At 39.0% G+C, this 25,476-nt stretch overlaps 8 protein-coding genes across 11 annotated transcripts in view; 3 read left to right on the forward strand and 5 right to left on the reverse strand.

Moving 5' to 3' along the window:
* On the forward strand, nucleotides 2,523-7,395 carry LOC104769281 (histidine kinase 5-like). Its single transcript, XM_010493449.2, has 13 exons — nucleotides 2,523-2,792; nucleotides 3,369-4,173; nucleotides 4,256-4,312; nucleotides 4,406-4,633; nucleotides 4,708-4,801; nucleotides 4,885-5,091; nucleotides 5,183-5,313; nucleotides 5,405-5,454; nucleotides 5,529-5,704; nucleotides 5,814-5,917; nucleotides 6,000-6,725; nucleotides 6,811-6,975; nucleotides 7,069-7,395. The coding sequence occupies exons 2-13, from the start codon at nucleotides 3,466-3,468 to the stop codon at nucleotides 7,189-7,191; spliced, it is 2,769 nt and encodes a 922-aa protein (XP_010491751.1). The 5' UTR covers nucleotides 2,523-2,792; nucleotides 3,369-3,465; the 3' UTR covers nucleotides 7,192-7,395.
* Nucleotides 7,313-9,801, reverse strand: LOC104769280 (uncharacterized protein At1g32220, chloroplastic). The gene is made up of 10 exons (XM_010493448.2): nucleotides 9,534-9,801; nucleotides 9,115-9,232; nucleotides 8,933-9,021; nucleotides 8,795-8,850; nucleotides 8,642-8,697; nucleotides 8,411-8,504; nucleotides 8,048-8,127; nucleotides 7,916-7,958; nucleotides 7,732-7,823; nucleotides 7,313-7,648 (listed from the first exon to the last, which is right to left on the reverse strand). Exons 1-10 carry the CDS (start codon nucleotides 9,587-9,589, stop codon nucleotides 7,469-7,471), a joined length of 864 nt encoding a protein of 287 aa, XP_010491750.1. The 5' UTR covers nucleotides 9,590-9,801; the 3' UTR covers nucleotides 7,313-7,468.
* Nucleotides 10,712-13,264, reverse strand: LOC104769282 (probable protein phosphatase 2C 69). The gene is made up of 8 exons (XM_010493450.2): nucleotides 13,010-13,264; nucleotides 12,641-12,768; nucleotides 12,313-12,411; nucleotides 12,059-12,217; nucleotides 11,798-11,884; nucleotides 11,611-11,702; nucleotides 11,436-11,510; nucleotides 10,712-11,347 (listed from the first exon to the last, which is right to left on the reverse strand). The coding sequence occupies exons 1-8, from the start codon at nucleotides 13,087-13,089 to the stop codon at nucleotides 10,973-10,975; spliced, it is 1,095 nt and encodes a 364-aa protein (XP_010491752.1). The 5' UTR covers nucleotides 13,090-13,264; the 3' UTR covers nucleotides 10,712-10,972.
* Nucleotides 13,426-15,170, forward strand: LOC104769283. Its single transcript, XM_019242065.1, has 4 exons — nucleotides 13,426-13,709; nucleotides 13,791-13,873; nucleotides 14,659-14,700; nucleotides 14,817-15,170. The coding sequence occupies exons 1-2, from the start codon at nucleotides 13,620-13,622 to the stop codon at nucleotides 13,848-13,850; spliced, it is 150 nt and encodes a 49-aa protein (XP_019097610.1). The 5' UTR covers nucleotides 13,426-13,619; the 3' UTR covers nucleotides 13,851-13,873; nucleotides 14,659-14,700; nucleotides 14,817-15,170.
* Nucleotides 15,873-17,000, forward strand: LOC104769284 (protein ENHANCED DISEASE RESISTANCE 2-like). The gene has a single exon (XM_010493451.2). The coding sequence runs from the start codon at nucleotides 16,001-16,003 to the stop codon at nucleotides 16,910-16,912; it is 912 nt and encodes a 303-aa protein (XP_010491753.1). The 5' UTR covers nucleotides 15,873-16,000; the 3' UTR covers nucleotides 16,913-17,000.
* On the reverse strand, nucleotides 17,423-19,377 carry LOC104769285 (aspartyl protease AED1-like). Its single transcript, XM_010493452.2, has 2 exons — nucleotides 18,866-19,377; nucleotides 17,423-18,754 (listed from the first exon to the last, which is right to left on the reverse strand). The coding sequence occupies exons 1-2, from the start codon at nucleotides 19,032-19,034 to the stop codon at nucleotides 17,517-17,519; spliced, it is 1,407 nt and encodes a 468-aa protein (XP_010491754.1). The 5' UTR covers nucleotides 19,035-19,377; the 3' UTR covers nucleotides 17,423-17,516.
* On the reverse strand, nucleotides 20,023-23,077 carry LOC104769286 (aspartyl protease AED1-like). Of its 3 annotated transcripts, none has more exons than XM_010493453.2 (3): nucleotides 22,759-23,077; nucleotides 22,426-22,668; nucleotides 20,023-21,216 (listed from the first exon to the last, which is right to left on the reverse strand). In XM_010493453.2, exons 1-3 carry the CDS (start codon nucleotides 22,928-22,930, stop codon nucleotides 20,225-20,227), a joined length of 1,407 nt encoding a protein of 468 aa, XP_010491755.1. In that variant the 5' UTR covers nucleotides 22,931-23,077; the 3' UTR covers nucleotides 20,023-20,224. The 3 variants fall into 3 exon arrangements, with proteins under 3 accessions (XP_010491755.1, XP_019097193.1, XP_010491756.1); XM_019241648.1 differs by having other exon boundaries at nucleotides 20,023-21,048; nucleotides 22,237-22,668; XM_010493454.2 differs by lacking the exons at nucleotides 22,426-22,668; nucleotides 22,759-23,077 and adding an exon at nucleotides 21,325-22,101 and having other exon boundaries at nucleotides 20,023-20,732.
* Nucleotides 24,697-25,476, reverse strand: part of LOC104769288 (aspartyl protease family protein At5g10770-like) — a 3,626-nt gene continuing 2,846 nt past the window's right edge. The window contains exon 4 of one of the 2 annotated variants that reach the window (XM_010493457.2): nucleotides 24,697-25,419. In XM_010493457.2, the coding sequence (XP_010491759.1) occupies nucleotides 24,838-25,419 (582 nt within the window). In that variant the 3' untranslated portion in view covers nucleotides 24,697-24,837. The remainder of the gene's footprint in view (nucleotides 25,420-25,476) is intronic. The other variant, XM_019242518.1, reaches the window with a different exon arrangement.

Genomic DNA, 25,476 nt, shown 5'->3' on the forward strand with positions numbered 1-25,476 from the left:
CTTAGGATCATTGTTGTACGTACATAAGAAGAGTGTACACTTTTGTTTATACAAGAACCAAAAAAAAACCAGTACATTGCAGATTTACTTTAGATCTATCTGCCTGAGTGATTTATTATTATTGGGAAACATATGATTAAGACACTGAAAAGTTCGTTGTCAGAAAAATAAACCTAAAGAACTCTGACATGGGCCCCCTATACAAGATAAATTATTGAATTTTACTTTAATCCTTTTTTATTTAATAATGGACATAAAAGGTAATACTAATCCAAGTGTTAATATGAAACAATTGACATACCCGAAAATTATGGTCTAGCCACTACTAATACACCATCATGTCATCTTATAAAAAATATTCATCGTAATAATTTTGTATGCTACTCCAATAGATTCACGGATGACATTTTCCTCTCGGAAAAAATTATTTCTATATTTAAACTATTATTATATATGGCACCAATTAAGTCGTTCATAATAGTAGTCTAATACTAATAATACTATGTCAAATCCAGCTTTACACACACATTTATAATGTATTATGATATAAAAAGTAAGGGATAATTAGGAAGAGAAAGCTGAAAAGTATGGTCCTGCTTTAATCGAGACTTGAATAAAAATAAGTAGAGAGAGATTAATTTAATACTACTAGTAGTAGTAATAAACAAATCCGCTATTTAAGGATTAGTGTCCCCATCCAATTAATATCTCCACACCACCGTCCAATATTTTTTTTATTTTTGGCGCGAGGGAGAGAGGAGAGCAAACAGAAGAAACATGTTTGAAAATGGTTACACCACGTGTTGGTCAATGATAGTTCCACGTGTCAATTTAGGATGACGTGGTACATGTGGCTCGCACATGTCATATAAATGGTAAATTAACGAGGGGGACGGGACAAAAAGGGGCCTCCGAGCGCCGTTCAGATTCCGGGGGTTAATAAGCATCGATCAAAATGGCTTAGCTGTTTTCTTAATTATTTTAATTTTTTTTTTTTTTAATAAAAGAACCTTTTGATTATTGTTGTGTACTACTTCTAGTTGCTAATTTTTTTTTTTTTTATAATATAGTAAATTTATTATTATTATAGAAATGAGAATTTTGAGTTCGACAACTAATTTTGTGCCCAATACAGTTGTTGGTCCGCTCCATTGATCGGGTCTTATTTATTCTTCTTTATAATTTCGTTTCTTTTGTATGTGTGTGTGGAAGATTCAAATAATTGTAACATATACATACCTTCCAACTGAAACTGAACCGTAGAATATAGTTTAAGATTTGGGGAGGTGATTAGTAGAAGAAATATTATATTTCAGAGATAATAATACATTTTTGAGGTAACATGTGCTTTTGATATTCATGAGAAACATGAATTATGTCCCCGACCCAATTCGAATATTTGTGTACTTTCGTCGAATTTGACATTCTATAGACTATATATATAAAAAGAACTACACATGATGATTATAAATCTTTATTATTAGTATTATTTTTTTTTCTTTTCTTTTCTTTTTAAAGAAAGAGTAGTAAATTAAAGGCAATTAAAAAGAAACAAATCATTCATTCGTTAATTATTGACAACTAGGAAATAATAATTCTTTTGTTCGTTATTTTCATTAAATCGGATCATCTAAATAATTAATTAATCATCCGTCATTTTTTTCTAACAGCGTCTACATTATATACAAACACACATTAACACACAGTATATGATCTGATATAGTAGTATCATTTTTCGAATGTATATTGTGTTGTTTTTATTGTTGTTGTTGTGTATATAATTCAACATTAAATGCTTGAGGTATAAGAAGGAATTGCTCTGTTTTGAAAATCTAACAATAGGAGTAGTAACTAACTTTATTAGTTGGCTGACAAAATTGAAGTCAGTGGTAAGACAAAGACTTCAAGACAATCGAAAGGGTTTAGTTTTAGTCAAAGAATTGTCCAAATTACTAAATTAATGAGTATCGTGAGAGCAATGAACAAAATCCAAACCTAAGACGGTTTGACAATTGACGCCACTTCTTGTAACAGAAGTGATGATACAAAGTTTAATATAAAAAGAAGAAGAAGGTGTCATGATCCTTATTATACTCGGAGAGTGACGTAAACGCGCCGCCGTCGTCAACTCAGTGAGGTAGAAAAAGACGTAAAAGAAAAGGCAGAACAAAACTGGAAAGGAGAGAGTCAGAGCTGTGACCTGTTAATGAATATTTATGAGAAACAACAACAACAACAAAAAAAAAAAGGAGGGGAAACGTGTCAACGTCTGTGTCATTCGGACTAAACTCGGATTCGGTCTGAGAAAGAAAACAAACGTGCACACATACAGAGAGAAGATGAGAGATAAAGAAAGAAAGAGAGAGAGAGAGAGAGAGTCGCCATTAGAATACTCCGAAGTGAAAGGTTGAGAGAAAGAGAGAGAGAGAGAGATGAATATTATATACATTGACCTCTCTGTCTCATGAGGATGCACATGCTCCTCTCTCTCTCTCTCTCTTTCACAAAGTTTTTTTTTTTTGTTTATTTTGTTTCATTGCTCTCTCTTCTTCTCCCCTAGTAGTAGTAAAACTAAAAATACCTATCTTTCACAATTCACATGCTCCTCTCTCTTCTCTCTCTCTTTCTTCTATTGGTTAATCTCTTCCCAATGCTCATTTGAAGTTTATTTACTCTACTCCCGACGACCACGACTCTTCTTCTTCAGATCTACCCTCACTTCCCCCTCTCTCTTTTTTTATCTTCTTCTTCTCCCATTCTTCTTGATTTTCCGGTGACCAGAGTCGTACAAGGTAAACCTTCTGATCTCTATCTCTATCTCAGCCCCTTTCATTTGTTTCTTTCCTCCAGCTGGCTCATTTCTTTTCTTTCGTCTTCCGTTTTAAAACATTTCTTTCAGTTTCCACCATTGACTCTTTTGAGAGAGGTTTCATGATCCCCTCATTGTCATGTATTTGTTTATATATGTAATCTAATTATATCTTTTGTTTGTTTGTTTTTCTTCTCTAAACTGTTTACCGATCGATCATATCTCTTTTGTCTGTGTTCATTAACTTTTTTTTATAATCCAAGTTATGTATGTAGTTTGTTCATATTTCAATCTAATTAAAGAAACTGATCCAAACAAAAAAAAAAACTTTGGGGGCTATGCAAATTCAGCTTTTCAAAGCTCTCTCCTCTTTGTTTTAATCATTATTTGAAGTTTCCCGCTAATGTTTAATCCTAATTGGTCCACACATACTAGTTATGGTGGTCCCTTTTTGCAAAATTCGAATTTTTTTTTTCACATTTACGGATCAAAGATTCTTCTGGATGGTGATGGATTTGACTCTTAATCTCTGTGTTTTGAAATGTGAAATTTATTACAGGTCTGATCAAAGATTCTGATTAAAAAGGCAAAAAATTCTGTTTTTGTGTGGTCCATTAGTGTTGTTTCTTGTGTTGTATGAAGAGAAACTTTGATAAATGGTCTGTGAGATGGAGACTGATCAGATTGAGGAAATGGATGTCGAAGTCTTGTCTTCTATGTGGCCCGAAGATGTTGGAACCGAAGCTGACAAACAGTTCAACGTTGAGAAACCTGCCGGAGATTTAGACACGTTGAAAGAAGTTACCATCGAAGAGAAACCAACCATTGCGGATTTGACACGGTTACCAGACCTACTGAACTCGACTCATCAAGGTACATCTCAGCTGACCAACCTAGTGAAACAATGGGAGTATATGCAAGACAACGCTGTCCGGCTGTTAAGAGAAGAGCTTAAGATTCTCAATAGACAGAGAGAAGAAGCAGAGGCCAAAGAGCTCAAGATCATTGAAGATTACAAGTTTGAGAGCAACGAGCCTGAGAATGTTCCCGTTTTAGATGAGACCAGTGATCTGTTCCGCAAGTTTAGGCAGAAGAAACGAGATGCCTTGGTTGATAGCAAAAGGATCGAGATTGACGAGGAGTTTGACACGGTTGCTTATTGGAAACAGAAGGCGCTAAGTTTGGAGAAAATGCTCGAAGCGAGTACCGAGAGAGAAAGGAGATTGGTCGAGAAGCTGCATGAGAGTTTAAAGACTATGGAGAGTCACGCAGCGCCGGTACAAGAACTAACTCAGAATCTTAATAGAGCTGAAGGTTTCTTGCATTTCATACTTCAGAATGCACCTATTGTTATGGGCCATCAGGTAAGTAAAACATGATTTTGTGATCTTGTGTTTTTTGACTAATGAATGTTTTCTCTGATTCTTTGTTACTTATGGGTTTCAGGATAAAGATCTACGCTACTTGTTCATCTACAACAAGTATCCTAGTTTGCGAGAACAGGTTAGAAACAAAACTGTTTGTTCTGTTGGATTCTTGATCACTCTCCTGAGGATATGTGCTTGAATCAAAACTTTGTTTCTTTACTAATTTCAGGACATTTTGGGAAAAACAGACGTTGAGATATTCCACGGAGGTGGAGTTAAAGAATCTGAAGATTTCAAGAGAGAAGTTCTTGAGAAAGGAAAAGCTTCAAAGAGAGAGATCACATTTACTACAGACTTATTCGGATCAAAGACGTTTTTGATTTACGTCGAGCCTGTTTACAACAAAGCTGGCGAGAAGATTGGTATCAATTACATGGGAATGGAAGTTACTGATCAGGTGGGTTAACTTTATTATTGAACCAACTCTATGTTCTTATTTTGACATCCTCACATTATCTTCTCGTGTTACAGGTAGTGAAAAGGGAAAAAATGGCTAAACTTAGAGAAGATAACGCTGTGAGAAAGGCGATGGAGTCAGAACTGAACAAGACCATTCACATTACTGGTCTGTTTGAGCAGAATGATCAAGTGTCAAAAAGATTCATGTGAAAACCATATTTAAGTGTTGTGTTTTTTTTTGTTTGGCAGAGGAGACAATGAGAGCAAAGGAAATGCTAGCGACGATGTCTCATGAGATAAGATCACCATTGTCAGGAGTGGTGGGAATGGCTGAGATACTTTCAACTACAAAACTAGATAAAGAGCAAAGACAGTTGTTGAATGTCATGATCTCCTCTGGAGATTTGGTGCTTCAGCTTATTAACGACATTCTTGATCTCTCCAAGGTTGAATCAGGTAGAATATACTGTTAATTTCAAAGTTTTGATTTTCTGGTGTGATCGATCATTTGTCAGATCATTTGAGTCTGTGTGTGTTCTTTTTTTAGGTGTGATGAAACTAGAAGCTACAAAGTTTCGACCAAGAGAAGTGGTGAAGCACGTGCTTCAGACAGCTGCAGCATCACTGAAGAAATCTTTGACATTAGAAGGAAACATTACAGATGATGTTCCTATTGAGGTTCGGTTCATTACACTAAGAATCCCATTTCTGAAAGAGTTAACGTGGCAGAGTCTTTGGTGATCTTAACTTTTTTGCCTTCTATGTTCAGGTAGTTGGAGATGTTCTAAGGATTCGGCAGATTCTCACCAATTTGATAAGGTTCTTACATAAATCCTGAATTATAATTTGCATGATGACAAGTTTTGGTTCCTGATTGTTCAAACGTTCTGCAGCAACGCTATTAAATTTACACATGATGGACATGTGGGGATCAAGCTCCAAGTCATATCAGAACCATCCTTTGCGAGAGATAACGCATTGAACGCAGACGCTGAAGTAGATAATGGTTTAACTGAGACTTCGGTTTGGATTCGCTGCGACGTCTATGACACTGGAATTGGAATTCCAGGCAAGAAAGCAATTCTCACAAACGAACTCTTTAACAATACTGAAAGCAAGAAACGCCTACAGGGCTATATATTTATTAACGCAGTCCACGTTTTGGTGTTCTTGTGCAGAAAACGCTTTACCTTGTTTGTTCAAGAAGTATATGCAAGCAAGCGCTGATCATGCCCGCAAATATGGTGGAACTGGTCTCGGACTTGCCATTTGTAAACAGCTGGTAACTATTCTTAAGATTTCACAACATAAGACAAGAATTTAAAGAATTCTGTTCTTCTAATCTTTCTCTATCTGTTATACAGGTTGAGTTAATGGGAGGTCAACTCACTGTGACAAGCAGGGTCAACGAAGGTTCAACGTTCACATTCATATTACCCTATAAAGTTGCAACATCAGATGATTATTCTGATGATCAAGATGAGTTCTCTGATATGACGGATCATCAATCCGAACCAGACGACACAACCGAAGGATATTTCCAGTTTAAGCCGCTTCTAGGATCTATATATTCTAATGGCGGACCGGTCATTGGCAATGGCTTCTTACCTCATAAAGTCATGCTCACTACTAGTCCTATTAAGCTTATCAATGGCTTTGTCGCTGATCATTCTAACAACACTGGACAAAGCGAGATGGTTCAGGTTGAAAACGGTGGCTACGTGGATGAAACCAAACTCGAAACGAGTTCTGGTCATTGTCCTGAATCAGCTCACCAATATGAGAATGGAAATGGTCGATGTTTCTCTAAAGAATCTGAATCTTGTAGCAGTTCACAGGCTAGCTCAGAAGGTGGAACTTTAGAAATGGAATCAGAGCTGACAGTTTCATCTCAAAGGGAAGAGGAAAAGGCCGAGACAAATCTCACAGAACCATCAAAGCCAAAGATTTTGCTTGTTGAAGATAATAAGATCAACATCATGGTTGCAAAGTCGATGATGAAACAGTTAGGCCATACCATGGATATTGCTAATAATGGAGTTGAAGCCATAAACGCGATTAATCGCTCTAGCTACGATTTGGTACTCATGGTATGTCAATTCTTTAAGATCCAAAGGCTTCTGTTTTTCGAATTCACTTAATTTGAAAAGCTTATAATTAAAAATGGGTTCACAGGATGTGTGCATGCCGGTTTTGGATGGTTTAAAAGCTACAAGACTGATCCGTTCATATGAAGAATCTGGGAACTGGAATGCTGCTATAGAAGCCGGAGTAGATAAAGAGATATTGGAGAATGAGCAAGTTTGTGTGCGATCCACAAACCGGCTGCCTATAATCGCGGTAAGCACTTCTTCGAATTACATCAAACACACAGTGTTCTCTAATACATAACTTGAAAAAACTGAAGAGTAAAATGGGTTGTGGAATGTGCAGATGACGGCAAATACGTTAGCAGAGAGTTCAGAAGAATGTTATGCAAATGGTATGGACTCGTTTATTTCAAAACCTGTAACGTTGCAAAAACTGAGAGAGTGTTTACAACAGTATTTGCATTAAAACTTGAGAGTTTGGTGTTTAGTAGGTTTAGTGATTGTGTTGTGTATATAGTGTGTAGGGAAAAAAAGTTTTGGAGAGCTACCAAGTAGTTTCCTCTCTTAGAGATGTACAGTTTAATAAATAAAATAAAAAGCGTGTCTTCTTTATTTATTTGTGGGAAATATATGGCGAGAGAAACGAGAAAACATTGTCGTTTCCACCATTGAAATTCAACAGAGTAAAGCAGCCAAACTCTACAAAACGACAGACAGCATACTCAAGTTTTTCAAAACAAGACTTATCTCGATTTCTGTTGACTGTAACGCTGTATTCCATGGACATCCACAATCCCGGGAGGGAACACCGGATCCGTGGCAGCTCTAACCGCGACTTTTGCAACCGATTCAACATTCACCGGAGGTGTGAACAAAGGTCCGACTAACGGAAGCTGGTTCAGGGGTTTTGCTTGTTGGAGAACCTACAAAAAAAAAGCCATAAGCATTATGAATTAAAAAAGAGGCAATCTTGAGAGGCATTGCAATAACGAGGGGATTCACTTACCATTTCCATGGGTGAACCAAATACTCCCAATGGGATCTTCATGTTTCCAACACTGCGAGTTCCATATATAAAACCAGGTCGCAAGATTATACCTGCACAACATTCACCAAAACGGCAAAACTTGAAATGTAAGAAATGGATAAGTTTCAGAGAGAGTTTCGTAGATGTAACATGAAAGCTATACCTCCATATGCAAATCTTGTGAGCAGCTCGGTCTCAGCAGCTCGCTGTAAGGATGAAATGAAAAAATCTTAAGACAGCATATACTAACCAAAAGGGCTATGCAATAGCAGTAGTTTAAAAAGTATATGATCACCTTTCCCTCATAGTATCCTCTCAGCAAGTAGTTGGCTAATCCAAAATCCGCAGCAGAAATATAGACAAATCTTTTAACACCTGATCAACAAAAGGAACACAATTAAAAGCCAGTAAACTCTTGCTAATCCAATAATGTTGTAGGAAGACATGGTTTCTAAAGTTGTAGCAGACTAATTCATATAACTTGTGCTTCCATGCTCCACTTATCCCTACAATCAACTATAGTTAATTTCGTAAAACTGGGTTTTCAGTATCCTATGGTCGCTCAGTGTCTATCTGACATCTCATACATGGCTATCTAAAAGAATTCAAAGTAAGCATTTATAAAGCCCTGGTCAATGCAAACTAAAAGAACTCATACCTTTCTCTGAGGCAGCCCTAATTGCATTGATGTTTGCAGTCCCGTTAATCTTATACATATATGAGTTTGAACCAAAACCACCAACACAAGAAATCTGCAATGATTCATTCCGAATTACTTTTCAATAATGTACAATCTACAAGAGCGGCACTGGTTCAATAAGTTAAAAATTTGCACTAGTCATCAAATCTCTACATGTATTCCTGAAAACGGAGGGAAGAAAAAACGTACCACAGAAGTCACCCCCTCAAGAGCATCCTTCAATAAATCAGATGATACAAGGTTTCCTGGAAACAAAAGAGAAATATAAAAAAGAAAATGACCACACAGGAAAAAAAAAGTATCAACTTCCTACAAACATGTTGAAGAGTTAACAACAAATACCTTGATGCCATGTTACTCTGGTCGCCCAGGACTCTTGTGAAGACGGCCTACCTGATCTAAACCCCATAGAAAAGGTTTAAATACAAACCAGTAAATCAACATCTAACATAGAACAGATTTATTAAAACGATCAGATACCTGCTAAGGCTAGAGACAGATAAGCCACGATCTAAAGCTTCCTTACAGACGTGTGATCCAACAAAACCATTTCCACCCAAAACAAGCAGCTGACAATACCAAAAATACAAGTTCAACCTTCATGAACACCATCGCATCTTAACAGCTAATCACAGTGTAAGATCCCCCAAAAAAACTCATACCTTCTCGGTTGGAGGGGGAGGCACATGTACAGTCTCAGCTTCTTCCACATTGAAGGGCTCATCAACTTTGTTAGAGTCTGTAGAGAGATACCTCCCACCATTGGAGGCAGAAACGAACCTAATGCAACATAACCCAAAAAAGCATCAGTCAAGTATCTAAATTTAACTCTATTGCAACTACTATACCAATCATGAATTACAACCAGATCACCTAATGTTTAAGAATCTAGAACATGGCACCAACCCAGCTATAAGATATTACCAAAACAAATGCGCATTCCACTCAAATACTCTACCGACACAGATGCTTAGAAGGCTTCCAAATTTTATAGAACTTTCCAAGAATCTACGAATCGACGCCTAGAAGACGATTAAGGTGCGATCAGAGTTACGAAAAGAGCGGTGAAGAGACCACTCACCGAGACTGGGAAAGAGACGATTTGTAACGAATCAAACGCGATACGATTGTCCTCATTTTCGAATCGGAGCAGGGGAGAAAAAAAGCAATTCGACGCAGAGATGAGCGAACAGAATTACAAAATTGTAAGAGGAGAGAGTCCGATGGCGATGGGAGTTCACGGCCAAAATTAACAGAGCAAAACGTCGGAAAGAGCGCTACAACTGAGAACACGTCGCCTCTTAAGGAGGTGCCACGTTGACCCCTGACCCGAGGATCCGACTTTAGTACTTTACCACGAGAGCCGCGCGACGCGATTTTTATTGGATATTAAGTTGGGCCGAAGTTAATTGGGCTTACATTCCAAAACAGAAACTATAACAGGCAAATTTTTCAAACTATTGTTTTTGTTTTTGGTGTGAAAATCAATCAGGTCCGCCTAAACCGCTTAGATGACCGCCTAAACCGTAGATGTGGCCTAGATGACCGCCTAAAATCAATCTACTGTTTTTGCAGTACAGTAGACGCCTAGATGACCGCCTAAACCGCTTAAAATTACATTAATTTAATTTTAATATTTATTTTTGATTTTTAACTACATAGATTTAAATTATTAAGTTTTATATTTGTATACGTAATTATAAATGTTTATATGTTGTTAATATAACTTAAATAAATGTATTTTTGTTAATTTTGTTTATAATTTATAATTTTTTTTTATTTTTCTAACATATATTTGTACATAATTTTATATATATAATGTTTTATGTTGTAAACGCCTAAACCGCCTAAAAACCGCCTAGGCCCCGATTAGGCGTTCTAGGCGCTAGGCGCTGGGTCACCGCCCAGATACCGCCTAGCACTTTCTTGAACACTGATCACAAGAAGACTGGGCAAGGGGGTTATCTATTGTATGGACCACTATAGTCTGGTAAGTATACAATGATCGCGACTGTGGTCGATTTTTTTGAACTATAAACCTAACAGAGTAACAAGTAAGAGGCGGAAGAGACAGTGACTTGAGCAGAAAGAAACATTGGAGGACAAGGTAAATGCAATCAAAATCAGAGTACAGTTGCACTCTATGGCCTTTAAATTTCGTAGATGTGGGATATGGTCGGCTTGGTTACAAGATCAGAGTATTTTCTTTTTCTGTTTGAATATAATATAACTATCATGTTCTTAATTTTAAAAAAAAAATTATACATAAACAACTACATATAGATGTATGTATTTATACACACACACATACAAACCTATTCTTTAACTTAAATATATTCATATTAAGTACATTTTTCAATCCTAAAAGCAAACGCAGTCAACGGTCTGTAAGTTTGTTTGCTGTCTTTTGATGGAACTTCCATCATGAAAGTGAGAACGTTGCAAAAGACAGTGTCTTTAGTTCCTAATGAATAGAGGGAACACAACTGACCTTTTCGGTCACTGATTTCCTCTTCAGGGTCACTCCATGGTTGAGCTACTTTCTGCGACCGGTTTTTGATTCACTGAATTCTTTGGTTTATTCCCCAAACTATTACCGCTCACTTCATCGGTGAAGCTGCTGCTTGCAGAGACTGGTTTGTGATTTGAGCTGATGTTCTTTGAATCGATCTGGACTTGGTTAGCTTCGTTGGATGAAATAGCGAGGTCTCCAAGTGGTGGCATTTGATTGGACGAGGAGGAGCTGACATGGCTTGATGAAGCTGTCTTGTTCTCCAGGAATTGAACGACCACACATGTGATGTTGTCTGCACTTCCTTTCTTTAATGCTTCTCTCACAAGTTTCTTCGCTGAATCCTCTGGGTCTTCAACTTCCTTAGCCATTGCAACTGCGTCCTGCAAGATATGGTTAAAGATTATCTAATAAAGTATTTGGTGTAGGAAAGTGGAAGATGATAAAAAGAAGCTATTGATTTCACGAGACCTCGTTAGAGAAAACATCCCACAGTCCGTCGCTTGCTAGGATCAAAAACTCAAGAGAATCATCAATCTTTTCTTCCTGTATTCAGTGACAAAAGGGTTGGAGCAAAATTTTCAGTTTGAGAACATAAGGGGTCAGAAAAATCATATACAATTCTTTTAAAAGGGATGAAAAATACCTGGATTTCTGGATCAGCAACAACATATTGCTTTAGAAGCCTATCACCAAAAGCACGAGAAACTGCAAGAACTCCTCCAACCCTCCAAGTTCCTTTTCAATTAATGAACGTAACACACAAAACAACATTTAGGACAATGTGTTGAGAAAAGCATGATGCAGAAAAACAATTGTTGCTTGTTACTTACCTGCCCACATCACAAATCCACCAGCATTCTCAATCCTTTCACGCTCATCACTTTGGTCAGGTTTATGGTCCCTTGACACAGCAATGGCTGAAAACACACATAAACACTTATATCAAGGACAGGTTTAGGAAAAAAGGCATTATCTATCAGGATACTACATGGTAATGGCGGTGTCATAGGATGATATTGACTCCTTAAAGTTACAAATGACATATACCAACAATGAAAAGATAAGTCATCATGGATCTCCTTGAAAATTACCATTCCCGCCTCTGCTGATAACAGCTCTTGAATCACCAACATTTGCAACAAGTAAACGATCACCAACAAGAATAGCTGTAGATGCAGTCGAACCAGCATCTCTATTGTGACTATTTTCCGACTTTAGAAGTTCAGAGTCAGTATGGTTATAGGCATCAGCTGTAAACATTAAAGCAAATTCATTGTCAATTCAGAGTGTTGCATCTAGAACAAATTGTCTTAAAATAACTTTGATCAGGTTTTTCTGACAGTACTTATAGCTGATTTGGTGTCAGAGATAAACTTGGGGTGGTTGATCAGATTACTGAATAGATGACGCTTCACGTACTCAGCTGCTCTGGCTCCACCATGGCCTAGGAAAACAGTAAGTAACATTATTGGTTTCCTGTTCTCTAATGTCAATCATAAACTATAAGCTACCGTAACAGCGAGAACTCGAGGTTAATTAGCATAAAAACCAAGCTTAAGGTCAAGGTACATGGCACAAGTGAACCATTAGAATTCATAAGCTATGCTAAATGTGATAATTCTAGTTTTTTTTAGAGTACTGTATAAGTTCTTGTTAAGAAGAGGGAAGAATACCATCAAAAACACCAAAGAGACCAACGATTTCTCCATTGACACCGTCGATCCTGGTCTCAAAAAAGTCTTCCATAGATGATCTCTTCCCAGCAGAGCTTGCATATCCATAGCTAAATTTTCCATTCTGGCTGAAAATTGAATCATGTCATTGTCATGTGACAAAACCACAATAAAACATTTAACATACCAAAACAAAACAAAAAAGTCACATATCATAAATAAACAGAATGAACCAATAAGAATCGAACAAAGTGAAACCACAAATAATCAAATCCAATCATAATTAACTTTTATTGGTTCAAGTGATATCATATTCATACGCAACAGGAAAGAAATTTAAGATTAAAAAATCGAGTTAAGGTAAATGACCTGAGACCACCACCGCTCGCTGGAGCTTCAACAGTCTGCGTTTGGTTAGAATACGACAACGCCAAGTCTAGATATCCCATAATTTCCCCCAGAAAATTTTCCAAAACACAGAAATTGATCGTAATATCAGCAATTACGTGAAAATTCCATGAAAAAAATTAGAAAGGAGAGAGAAGTGAGGATGATTGGAGAGAAAAAGAAGAAAACAGGTGATCGACGTTAAGAGAAGAGAGCATATTCCGGCAATTTGTATGCTAAAAATAGAAAGAACCACAAGTCAAAAGATGTAAAGTAGCTGACACGTGTCACGTAAAGCAAGTGGAGTAGTAGTATCACGTGGGTCCTTCACCAGTCCAGATGTATAAATGTTACCTTTTTTTTAATTATTGGGAAATTGGGCTAATAATGGGCCTTATTATTGTTTCAACTTGACTGGAGTAGGGGGGGGATAAGTCTACTCCTACTGCCAAACAGCAGCTTTGCGATCGGAGAAGAGTGTGTGAGTCGACGGTGCTGCTGGCACACATAGATCATACATACTCCCCGTAGTTTGCTGCTTCTCGTCTACGGAACGGATCCGTTTTTGAGATCAAGAACAAGTTCGTATTTCATGGCCAAGGATCAGCACTTGCGACCTTGGTTTCTGGATCTAGTGCCAGCTTTGGTTATTTTCCTCGCCGCAGCTCATGTCATCGCATTGGTACTTCTTCTCGTCTCTTTTATTTTGATTTCTCTCTTTTTTAGTATGTTTTAAAGTGATTTCCTCTTGGGGTTCTCGCAGGGTTACTGGATTTACAGATTAGCTACTGATCGTCGACCTCAGAGAGGTAAATTTCACTGAAGATACATCGTACATCCCACTAGGTTCGAAATCTCAACTACGGTGCTATTTCAAATTTCAACAGCTGGTGGATTTTGCTTCCGATCTGATATTTGCGATTAGGGTTGGGGTTTTGTGATCGCTGATTGTGTTTGCTTATGATGATTTTGGAAATGTTTGCTTTTAGTTCCACCAAATTAGAAACGATCTGAATATGTTAGTTTGCTGGATCATACATTCATACTTGTTCACTAGTTCGTAAACTCCTATACCGAGTTGTAGCTTGTAGCGGCTATTCAGTTTTCAGGTTGTTGGATTTTGTAAAAGTTTCAGATTGTTTGATAACACTAGTGAACTTTCTTTGTGCTTAATGGTTGAATTGAGTTCTTGAGCTGATGCTTATGTTCTTTGTTCTTGATTGATTCCTTCTCAATAAACACTTTTTGAGTATCATTCAGTGTCGAAAGACACATTGCCGTCCTATGATGATAAGTCCTCGTAAAGAATATTTATGATATTGCCTAATGCTACATCAGCTTTACTAACTATGACTGTTTGTGGACATATTAATTGGTCTTTGATGAGTATTAAGTATCGATTCAAAGGGAGTCTTTGGTATTGGGTTTCTTGGGAGCCTTAGGGCATGAGAGAGCAGAGTTCATCATCCTTAGGTTTTGGTTTTTTTCTTTTGTTTTTAGATCTGTTGTGAATAAATAAAACATAAATCAGTTTGGTTCTTATCCCCCTGCTTTGTCGATCTATGTTTTCGTTTTAGCCTCTTACTATCCCCTCACAAAATGATCATTCACTAGCTGGTTTCATTTGGCAGGTACCCTTCCTTCTTCAGTGGGGTTTCACACGTTGTCTGAGGGTAAGGCCAAAATCTTAGTGTTTATCCATTTTTTGTTCATCAAGACAGAGTTGTAGTCTCTCTGTACTAGAGAACTAAGAATCAAATGATTATTAACCAAGAGCCTACTGCTGCAGGTCCCAAGAGAACCGACTAGAAGATGTAACCAAGCGTAGAAAATTGTCATCGAAAACCCAATTTATCTGGCTGGAAAAATGGTATTCAGTAGTTAGCTTTTCAAAACAAACATCACAATGTGGAATTGTATAGCTTGTAAAAGTCCTTTTTTTTAAAAAAAAAAAAATCCCTCTAGAAGATTTAAATGACTTTAATCACAAAATCAAGTATCTTCATTTGTTTCTTTGTTCACATGTCATGTTTCTTTAATCAGTTCATTGATTTTGTTAGTTCTCTGTTTCTGCTTGTAGAGCTTGCTATTATGTGACAACTCTTATAAAAGCTTCAATTAGCTGGCACAGGTTATAAACTCCTAGTGTTATTAGTCTTTTAACTGCATATCCAATGTCTGATTGATTGTATACCTTCCATATAATTCGCCGGCGTATATTTGCAACTGTTTTCATCTGAGTTAATTCTTCCAATTTTTTTTCATTGTTTGAACTTTCACCTGATAAAGATATTTATCCATTTTAACGCTTTTCTTACGCGGAACGCTATTTGGTACTTTTTGCAACTTTTATGAGGAAAAGCAACTTATTGTGATAATAGTTCGTAATTGTATATTTTATTGATAACACCAGCTACAAATGCCGCCGATGCATGCCACTGCCACCAAGTCATTAGCTTTATATTTTTCCTATTTATTTAAAATAGTTACAAATGATAATACTATGTCGACACAAAGTTGTTCGTGCCTACTCCTAAATGTCAATAATTATGATTGGTTGGTTTAACACGTGTATCACCATTAATTTCAGTTCTACGAAAATTATTCACCAATCATAATAAAACATGAAATTGTCAAACAAAATGTAAAAGAAGAACAAATCTTTATTTTGATAGGAAATAAAAAAAATATTAATAATCAATCCCATACGGCGTAGATTTGCAAGAAATTAATTAGAAGTAAACATATCTTACATTATTATCGTCATTAATTGAGAAAAAAACACATGAAATACAGATATACGCCAAAGGGTAGTATTGGAGTTTTAACCTATAAAAATCCAAAGCCATTTCCATCTCTTGTTTTGTTTTGTCACACCGCACAAACAAAGTCGTCTTTCTCAGGAGAGAGAGATAGAGAGAGAGAGAGAGAAGGGCCAACGACCACAGACACAGACACCAAATAAACAAAACCATGAGCCCTTCTTCCAAGCAGCGGCATCGTAGCTCAACCGGAGAAAACAAATCAAAACCGGTTAGATCCGGTTCATCATCCGCCATACCGGAATGGATTACGGAAGCAACAAGCGGCGGATCTCTACGCCGTGTAGATCCCGAAACAGGCACAGACGGCTGGGCTTCTCCACCTGGAGACGTGTTCTCTCTCCGCTCAGATTCTTACTTGACCAAAAAACAAAAATCTCCAGCCGGCGATTACATCCTCTCTCCCGCCGGCATGGACTGGCTCAGATCAAGTTCAAAACTCGAAAACGTGCTCGCTCGTCCCGATAACCGTGTGGCTCACGCGCTAAGAAAAGCTCAATCTCGTGGTCAATCTCTCAAGAGCTTCATCTTCGCCGTGAATCTCCAGATTCCAGGTAAAGATCATCACAGCGCCGTGTTCTACTTCGCGACGGAGGAACCTATCCCGTCCGGTTCGCTTCTCCACCGGTTCGTAAACGGAGACGACGCCTTCCGGAACCAGAGATTCAAAATCGTGAACCGGATCGTGAAAGGTCCTTGGGTAGTGAAAGCTGCGGTGGGGAACTATGGAGCTTGTCTTCTAGGGAAAGCATTGACTTGCAATTACCACAGAGGTCCTAACTATTTAGAAATCGACGTTGATATATGCAGCTCGGCGATCGCGACGGCGATTTTGCGGTTAGCGTTAGGGTATGTGACGAGCGTGACGATAGATATGGGGTTCTTGGTAGAAGCGCAGACGGATGAAGAGCTTCCGGAGAAATTAATCGGAGCTGTTAGGGTTTGTCAAATGGAAATGTCTTCGGCGTTTGTGGTCGACGCTCCACCGCTTCCGCAATTGCCGTCACAACCGTGTAGAACGTTGAGTTCGGCTAAAGTTAACCACGACGAAGATGAGGATTGAGATTTTTTAAAATTTGAGCCACAGGTCAAATTGGTTTATCTTCTCTCTCTCTCACACTCAAAGATCTAAAACAATTTTTCATTAATTCTCAATTAAATCTATATTAATCTCTTTTTTATTGTTGTTTATGGATATTGTAAATAAAATCGAGAGTTTTTTTTTTAATGGATCTAAAATTGAAAATTCGTCTTTGTTCTGTTTTGCTGGAACTGTATCATCATCATGTTGATGAAACCAGAATAGTCCACCTTTTGTCTGAAGAATAAAGCTAGCGTGTGACTATCATTTCGTAGTCGTATGACAGATTAGTCAAATGTGAAAAGCGAAATTGTTGAAAATTTTGAGTGTAGTTCAGATTTTTATACCTTTAAATCCAAAAAAGTATATAATGAATCTATGCCTTTTTCGGGTAAAAGATTAGAGTACAAACGTTTATAGGAAAAAGATGATCTTGATAGTAGCTTAAACTGGACTTGGAAAGTAAGCAAATGTGTTGAAGCATGTTTGACGTTACTGAAAAAACTTACTTCCAAGTCAGGCTGAAGAAGAATATATCAATATACATAAATCTAATCTATGTGCCATAAACTACATAAATCTAATCTTAGCTACAACCATTAGGAGCAAAACCGAGTCGTCCACCAGCAACGTCGTATACAATTTCCATCGTCTTCTGCTGAACGTTTCCAAAGATGGCGGGAATGTGATCATCATCCCCTGCAAAGGCCAAACAAACCTGTGACCGCGTGAACGGATACAAAACCATACCTATTCTATCGAGTTTTACGACGATGCCACCGCCTAAGGAGAATGCAATCTTTGGGATTGTCATTGTGTTCAAGCCAGTTAAATCGTAACACGTGTCAAATATCCCGCGTCCTGACGTAGCCTTGTAACTCGACATCTTTGCCTTAAACACGCTCCGTAGTTCCGCGTAGACCTTGGTAGGGAGGCGAGTGATCACTGTACCGGAGTCTATTATAGCACCGTTCGTCGAGAATGTGGATGGAGTAATCTCTAGTTTCTTGTCGCCTACACTGATGCCTACGATGTTGATGCCATAATGAGGTGAGCTCCGGAAGGAATAAACCGGGGTAAATTTAACGGATTTAGAGATTATTCCAGCGGATCCAAAAGTAAGATGGCCGGTGTTACTTGCGGAAGAAGGGAGGCAGTAGGAGAAGATATTGTTGTAAGTCGTTGCTGTTTGCGACGGAAGTGAGAGTTTGCCACGGCCGAGGCCAAGGATCCCAGCAGTACGGAAGAAAAGTCCTTTGTTGTATTCACCGCAACCAAAGTAAACATTGTCCAACACATCAGAGTTAGTTAGGGTAAATCTTTCCTTGGCGAGGAATCCTCGGGTAAACGAATTATCTCCGTAACGGAGTCCGTATACGCAGTTGGAATCCAAGCAAGTAGTACCGTTTTTACACACTGGAGATGAGCACGAGACGTTGTGGTAAGAAGAAGATAAAGAAGGGTTAAAGAGTGGTTCCTTTTGTGAATAGCAGCTTCCAAGGCATGGCTTGCATTGAGTCCACGTCAAATCGCTTCCGGTGTCGAAGGCTAAGGATATATCGTGCTTAGGTGTCCCGATTACGATTGTTACGATGTAGTTTCCTGAACCGAGTGTGATTCCACTTTTAACCGTTAGCTTGGTTGACTTGGTCATGCTGACTCCATCTGCGTTATTCTTCGACAGTTTGGAGCGAATTGACTCCACGCGTGCTTGATCGTATCTGAGGATTTCGTCATGGTCGAGACTCGCATCTTTGTTGCTGCTAAGATGCGAGCACGCGCCGTGCATGTGCACCACAGGAAGCGACGACTTGGTATTCGATGCTGTTGGGAAAAAATCATGTTTAAGAATATAACAAAAGAGACACAAAACTTCTTACACCTATCGAACAAAAGAAAGGCTTCTAAACACAGTGAATTGGCTAAGATAATCACCTTTTGAAGAAAGAACACAAGATGATGATGAAGGAAATAGAGAGCTGACTTGAAAGGTGTAGGAATCAACCTTTACACTCTCTTTTTTCTCAGCTCCTTCGGTAAAACACCAATTGAGACATACACACAAGATAAGTATCACATTCAAGAAATTCTTCATTATGCTCATTTTCACCCTCCCCTTCTCTTTCTCTCTCGCAACAATAAATTTGTCTAAGTTACATGAAATTAATTGGTTGGTCCTTTTTAATTACAGCCATTATCTTTGCTGAAGATAAGTGTCTAGTGGCTGTTGTTAAACCCTAAGCTATCACATGCATATCACATCCATTAAGTAGAGACCCCATCCGGCCATCCCCATTGTGTTTGATATGTCGTCTCTCGAGAATGACTCCAATTCCAGCTAACTAAGGTGTTGTATTTTGTTTTTTCGTAACGTACTAATTAAAATGATGTCTTGTAACATTCCTATAGGTATTATTATTAGCGTATTATTTTGTCCCTAGGCTTCAAATTTGGCGTAATTAATAGTCAACTAGATACTCTGTTATTTTGTCTTCACTCAAGTCTTCAAGACTCCAAGTATATATAGCGTACTACTAAACGAGTTGTATTATCCCACTAAAGTCTAAGCGATTGATTATACACTGAACTTTAGTTAAGTATATTATTTTGTAACGGTTTTCATTTAAGATTAAAGGCATTGTTCCTTATTTAGGCTTTACAAAAAGAGATTAAGAAGAAAAGTAGAACCGGATTTGTGAACTCGCTTAACGATCACTAGTGCAACAAACGAAGAAGTTTGATTGAAAGTAACTCCATTTGAAGCTAAATCTGGCCGGTTGTGGCTGTAAGATGAAGCTTTAATTTGTTCCTTATAGTAAAGCATCCACGGTTCTGAAATTTGAGCAGCAGTTTGTCTTGAGTTTGTGTGATATATATCCTGTTGGTGAACTAATCATAAGTCTATTTCAATGTATGCCTACATGGTATATATATATATGTCGATCCATTTCGATTAGTTTGTGTAGCACAAGAGCAAAAAACGGTATAAACATGTATTTTGTATGTTTTGTCACTCTCAGACTCCACAAGTCTTCCCAAGTCAGATGTAAAAGGGCGTGTATAAATAACTTAAAGTTCAAGTAACATGCAGCTTCGTTAAAATCAATTGAAAACTCGGATCCAATAACAACTTAAAGTTCGAACACAAATACAATAAAAAAAAAAAGCAATTGCGGCATGCACATATACATATATTTATTTAGGGGGAAATTGATGAAGGGATAAGGCTAATTGATGCGCTAAACCCTACATTACAATATTACATAACACTCTCTTTTGTTCTGTTTTGTTTGATTAGCTACAACCATTGGGAGCAAAGCCGACTCGTCCACCAGCCACGTCGTAAACAATTTCCATCGTCTTTTGCTGAACGTTTCCAAAGATGGCGGGAATGTGCTCATTATCCCCTGCAAACGCCAAACAAACCTGAGACCGCGTCAACGGATACAAAATCCCTATTCCAGGAAGATCTACGACAGTGCCGCCGGCAAAGAAGAATGCAATCTTGGGGATTGTAATTGTGTCCAAGCCAGTGAAATCGTAACATGTGTCAAAATAACCGTTTCCCGACGTAGCCTTGTAACTCGACATCTTTTCTTTAAACACGCTTCTCAGTTCCGCGTAGACCTTGGTAGGGAGGCGAGTGATCACGGTTCCGGAGTCTATTATAGCACCGTACGTCGAGAATGTGGTTGGGGTAATCTCTAGCTTCTTGTCGCCTACACTGATACCAACAATAGTAATGCCATAAAGGGATGGGATTGGGAAGGAAGTAAAAGGGGTGAATTTAGCGGATCCAGAGATTCCATCGGATCCAAAGGTAAGATGGCCAGTGTTACTTGCGGAAGAAGGTAGGCAGTAGGAGAAGATATTGTTGTAGATTGTTGCTGTCTGCGTCGGAAGTGAGCGTTTGCCACGGCCAAGGCCGAGAATCCCAGCAGCACCGTTGAAAAGTCCTGTGTTGTTTTCACCGCAGCCAAAGTAAATATTATCCAAGACATCAGAGTTCGTTAGGGTAAATTTCTCCTTGGCGAGGACTCCGATAGTAACCGATCCATCTGCGTAACGGATTCCGTATCTGCAATTGGTACCCGAGTTACAACTTGAGTTGTTTCCACACATTGGAGATGAGCACGAGACGTTTTGGTAAGAAGAAGATGTAGAAGGGTTAAAAATTGGTTCCTGTTGCGAATAGCAGCTTTCAAGACATGGCTGGCATTGAGTCCACGTCAAACCGCTTCCCGTGTCGAAGGTCAGCGATACATCGTGCTTCGGTGTCCCGATTCCTATTGTTACGATGTAGTTTGCTGAACCGATTGTGGTTCCGTCTTTAGCCGGTAGCTCANGATGGGATTGGGAAGGAAGTAAAAGGGGTGAATTTAGCGGATCCAGAGATTCCATCGGATCCAAAGGTAAGATGGCCAGTGTTACTTGCGGAAGAAGGTAGGCAGTAGGAGAAGATATTGTTGTAGATTGTTGCTGTCTGCGTCGGAAGTGAGCGTTTGCCACGGCCAAGGCCGAGAATCCCAGCAGCACCGTTGAAAAGTCCTGTGTTGTTTTCACCGCAGCCAAAGTAAATATTATCCAAGACATCAGAGTTCGTTAGGGTAAATTTCTCCTTGGCGAGGACTCCGATAGTAACCGATCCATCTGCGTAACGGATTCCGTATCTGCAATTGGTACCCGAGTTACAACTTGAGTTGTTTCCACACATTGGAGATGAGCACGAGACGTTTTGGTAAGAAGAAGATGTAGAAGGGTTAAAAATTGGTTCCTGTTGCGAATAGCAGCTTTCAAGACATGGCTGGCATTGAGTCCACGTCAAACCGCTTCCCGTGTCGAAGGTCAGCGATACATCGTGCTTCGGTGTCCCGATTCCTATTGTTACGATGTAGTTTGCTGAACCGATTGTGGTTCCGTCTTTAGCCGGTAGCTCAGTTGACTTGGTCATGCTGACTCCATCTGCGTTATTCTTCGACAGTTTGGAGTGGATGGACTTCACGCGTGCTTGATCACGTCTGAGGATTTCGTCATGGTCGAGCCTTGCATCTTTGTTGCTGCTAAGATGCGAGCACGCGCCGTGCATATGCACCACGGGAAGCGACGATTTTTTATTAGATGCTGTAAAAAACCTTATCATGTTAACATTAACAAAGGAGAGCCAAAACTTCTTATACATATGAACATGGGAAAAAAGGCTAAANAGACATCAGAGTTCGTTAGGGTAAATTTCTCCTTGGCGAGGACTCCGATAGTAACCGATCCATCTGCGTAACGGATTCCGTATCTGCAATTGGTACCCGAGTTACAACTTGAGTTGTTTCCACACATTGGAGATGAGCACGAGACGTTTTGGTAAGAAGAAGATGTAGAAGGGTTAAAAATTGGTTCCTGTTGCGAATAGCAGCTTTCAAGACATGGCTGGCATTGAGTCCACGTCAAACCGCTTCCCGTGTCGAAGGTCAGCGATACATCGTGCTTCGGTGTCCCGATTCCTATTGTTACGATGTAGTTTGCTGAACCGATTGTGGTTCCGTCTTTAGCCGGTAGCTCAGTTGACTTGGTCATGCTGACTCCATCTGCGTTATTCTTCGACAGTTTGGAGTGGATGGACTTCACGCGTGCTTGATCACGTCTGAGGATTTCGTCATGGTCGAGCCTTGCATCTTTGTTGCTGCTAAGATGCGAGCACGCGCCGTGCATATGCACCACGGGAAGCGACGATTTTTTATTAGATGCTGTAAAAAACCTTATCATGTTAACATTAACAAAGGAGAGCCAAAACTTCTTATACATATGAACATGGGAAAAAAGGCTAAAATAATTACCTTTTGAAGAAGGGGTACAAGATGATGATGATGAAGGAAATAGAGAGCTGACTTGAAAGGTGTAGGAATCAACCTTTCCACTCTCTTTTTCTTCAGCTCCTTCGGTAAAACACCAATTTAGACATACACAAAGGATAAGTATCACATTCAAGAAATTCTTCATTATGCTCATTTTCACTCTTCCCTTCTCCCTCTCTCTGTCTCTCACAGCGATAAGTTTGTCTCAGTTACATGAAATTGGTTGGTCCTTTTTAATTGCAGCCATTATCTTTGCTGAAGATAATTGTTTAGTGGTTGTTGTTAAACTCTATGCTATCACATGCATATCACATAGATAATTAAGTAGGGACTCCATCCCCTTTGTGTTTGACATGTCGTCTCTCTCGAGACTGACTCTAAGTCCCAAGTCCAGCGAACCACAAAGGTGTTGTAATATTCCTTTTTGAATACGTACACGGGTGAAACTCGAATTTAATTTGGAAAAAAAAACTCGGTTTAACATAACCGGAACCAACACATATTGCAAAACCGTGAGAACGGAACCTCCGAGTGAATCAACACACATATTGCAAAACTCGGTGTCTTGATTGATTCCGATCTTCACGACGTACATCACTGAGACATGATTGTCCTATTCCGTAGCCGGTAGATCCGTCAGCTGATTCGGCCTGACTTTGGTTCTTTGAAAGCTTCGACTGAATGGAAATCCACGCGCGCTATCTTGATCACGTCTTAGGATCTCATCATGGTCGGGACTCCGATCCTCGTGGCTTTGGCACTGATGAGATGCCAGCACGGGCCGTGCTTGTGCAGCAACGGCTTGGTCTTCGATACTGGAATATATAAATTGACGTTCAAATTCGATATTTATATTTAAAAAAAATACTAATATATAGACGATAATTAGATAATCTCACCTTTAGAAGATGGTGATGAAGAATAAGAAGAAGAAGAAAAAGGAGAGCTGACTTGAATTGTGTGAGAGCAAACCTTTCCACTCTTTTTTTAGCTCTCTCAGTACAATCAGTGTTGAGACATACACAAAGGATTATTATGATGTTCAACAAATTTCTCACTATGCTCATTTTACCCCCTCTCGAGCAGCACTGCAATAATAATGTTTCTCAATTACATGAAATTAGTTGGTCCTTTTATAACCAATTTGTTTGCTGACGAAATCACATAATAAGTAGGGGCACTAACCCACTGTCTCCAAGTTCAGCGTGCTAAAGGAGTTGTAATTTGTAATTTTGTCTCTAGGCTCGAAGTTTCCAAGTTTGGCGTAGTAAAAGGGTGGTATTACTATACGCCAATCAAGATTAATGTCATGTACTGTATTGTCTCTACACTTAGGTTTTGCGTACAAAAAGGGTTTGTTCCGTTACATGATTGATGAGAGTCAATAGGTCAACCGGAGAGCCTCAAACGGGACCAAAATAACCAAACTGAAGACACAACTTGGATTAATCAAACTAATCGTTTATTTGCCTCAAAGCATGATTGTAATTAACGTTTGTAATTCCCATTATGGTATTTATTTTAGCTAATCGAACAAACAAACAAAAAATAGAAGTAGTTCCATTTAATATCATCTCTGATCTAAAAAAGAGTTTTCACGGATATAAAATATACAAAAATAAATAAATTCTAAAGCAGTTTTTTTTTTTTTTTGTCAACTCGGTCACAACTGGCCGGCCCATTATCCAAATTCCTACATTCGTAGGAACCGGAACTTGATCTCGGGTGTGATGGTGCCTTCTACAAATGGACTTAACTCCTGCCACTGCACTAAAGTCACTTCAATCTAAAGCAGTTCTACATAGTGTTTTTTTTTTTAACAAACATCACTCAGTATTATGTATTGGAATAAAAATGTACAAATAAACAGTTTGTTCTGGTAATTGTTGTATCATCCACACAAACTTATTACTGTGCAAATTACTTAAGACACCATCACGCTCTTTAGTCTTTACCCAAACTGAAATTACACACTTGATTAATGGGATAAAGCTAATTTGTGCCAAATCCATAAATTTAAACATTTACCCATTTTTTTATATATAATATTTTTTTTTACAATTAACTACACCCATTTGGAGCAAACCCGACCCGCCCACCCGCTCCATCATACACAACTTCTAGCGTTTGCTGCTGAACGTTTCCAAAGATGGCAGCGTTACTGTCATCGCTATTCCCCGCAAACGCCAAACAAACCTGCGACATCTTAAACGCGTAAAAAATCCCTTTCGAGCCAAGCTCCACGACGGCGCCGCCGCTAAAAGAGAACGCCACTTTCGGGATCGTCACCGTCTTAAATCCGCTGAGATCGAAACACGTGTCCAAGATCGAAACCCCCGACGCGGTCGGATACTTTGACATCTTCGCCTTGAACTCGCTCCGTAACGCCGCGTAGGCTTTAGGCGGGAGACGTGTGATAACGGTTCCGGAATCGATCAAAGCTCCCGGAGTAGAGAATACGGTTGAAGGAATCGCTAATTTCTGACCGCCGACGGTGATTCCGACGATATCGAGACCGTAGAAGGAGCTTCCATCCGTGATGGTGGAGATCGGAGTGAACTTGACGGATCTGGAGATTCCGGCGGTTCCGAAGGTGAGATGACCGGTGTAGCTAGCGGAGGAAGGGAGACAGTAAGAGAAGATCTTATTGTAAGCGGTTGCCGTCTGGGAAGGGAATGAGAGCTTATCACGGCCAAGACC

Source organism: Camelina sativa, chromosome 20 (genome assembly GCF_000633955.1).
Source record: "Camelina sativa cultivar DH55 chromosome 20, Cs, whole genome shotgun sequence".
In the NCBI taxonomy this organism is placed as follows: Eukaryota; Viridiplantae; Streptophyta; class Magnoliopsida; order Brassicales; family Brassicaceae; genus Camelina; species Camelina sativa.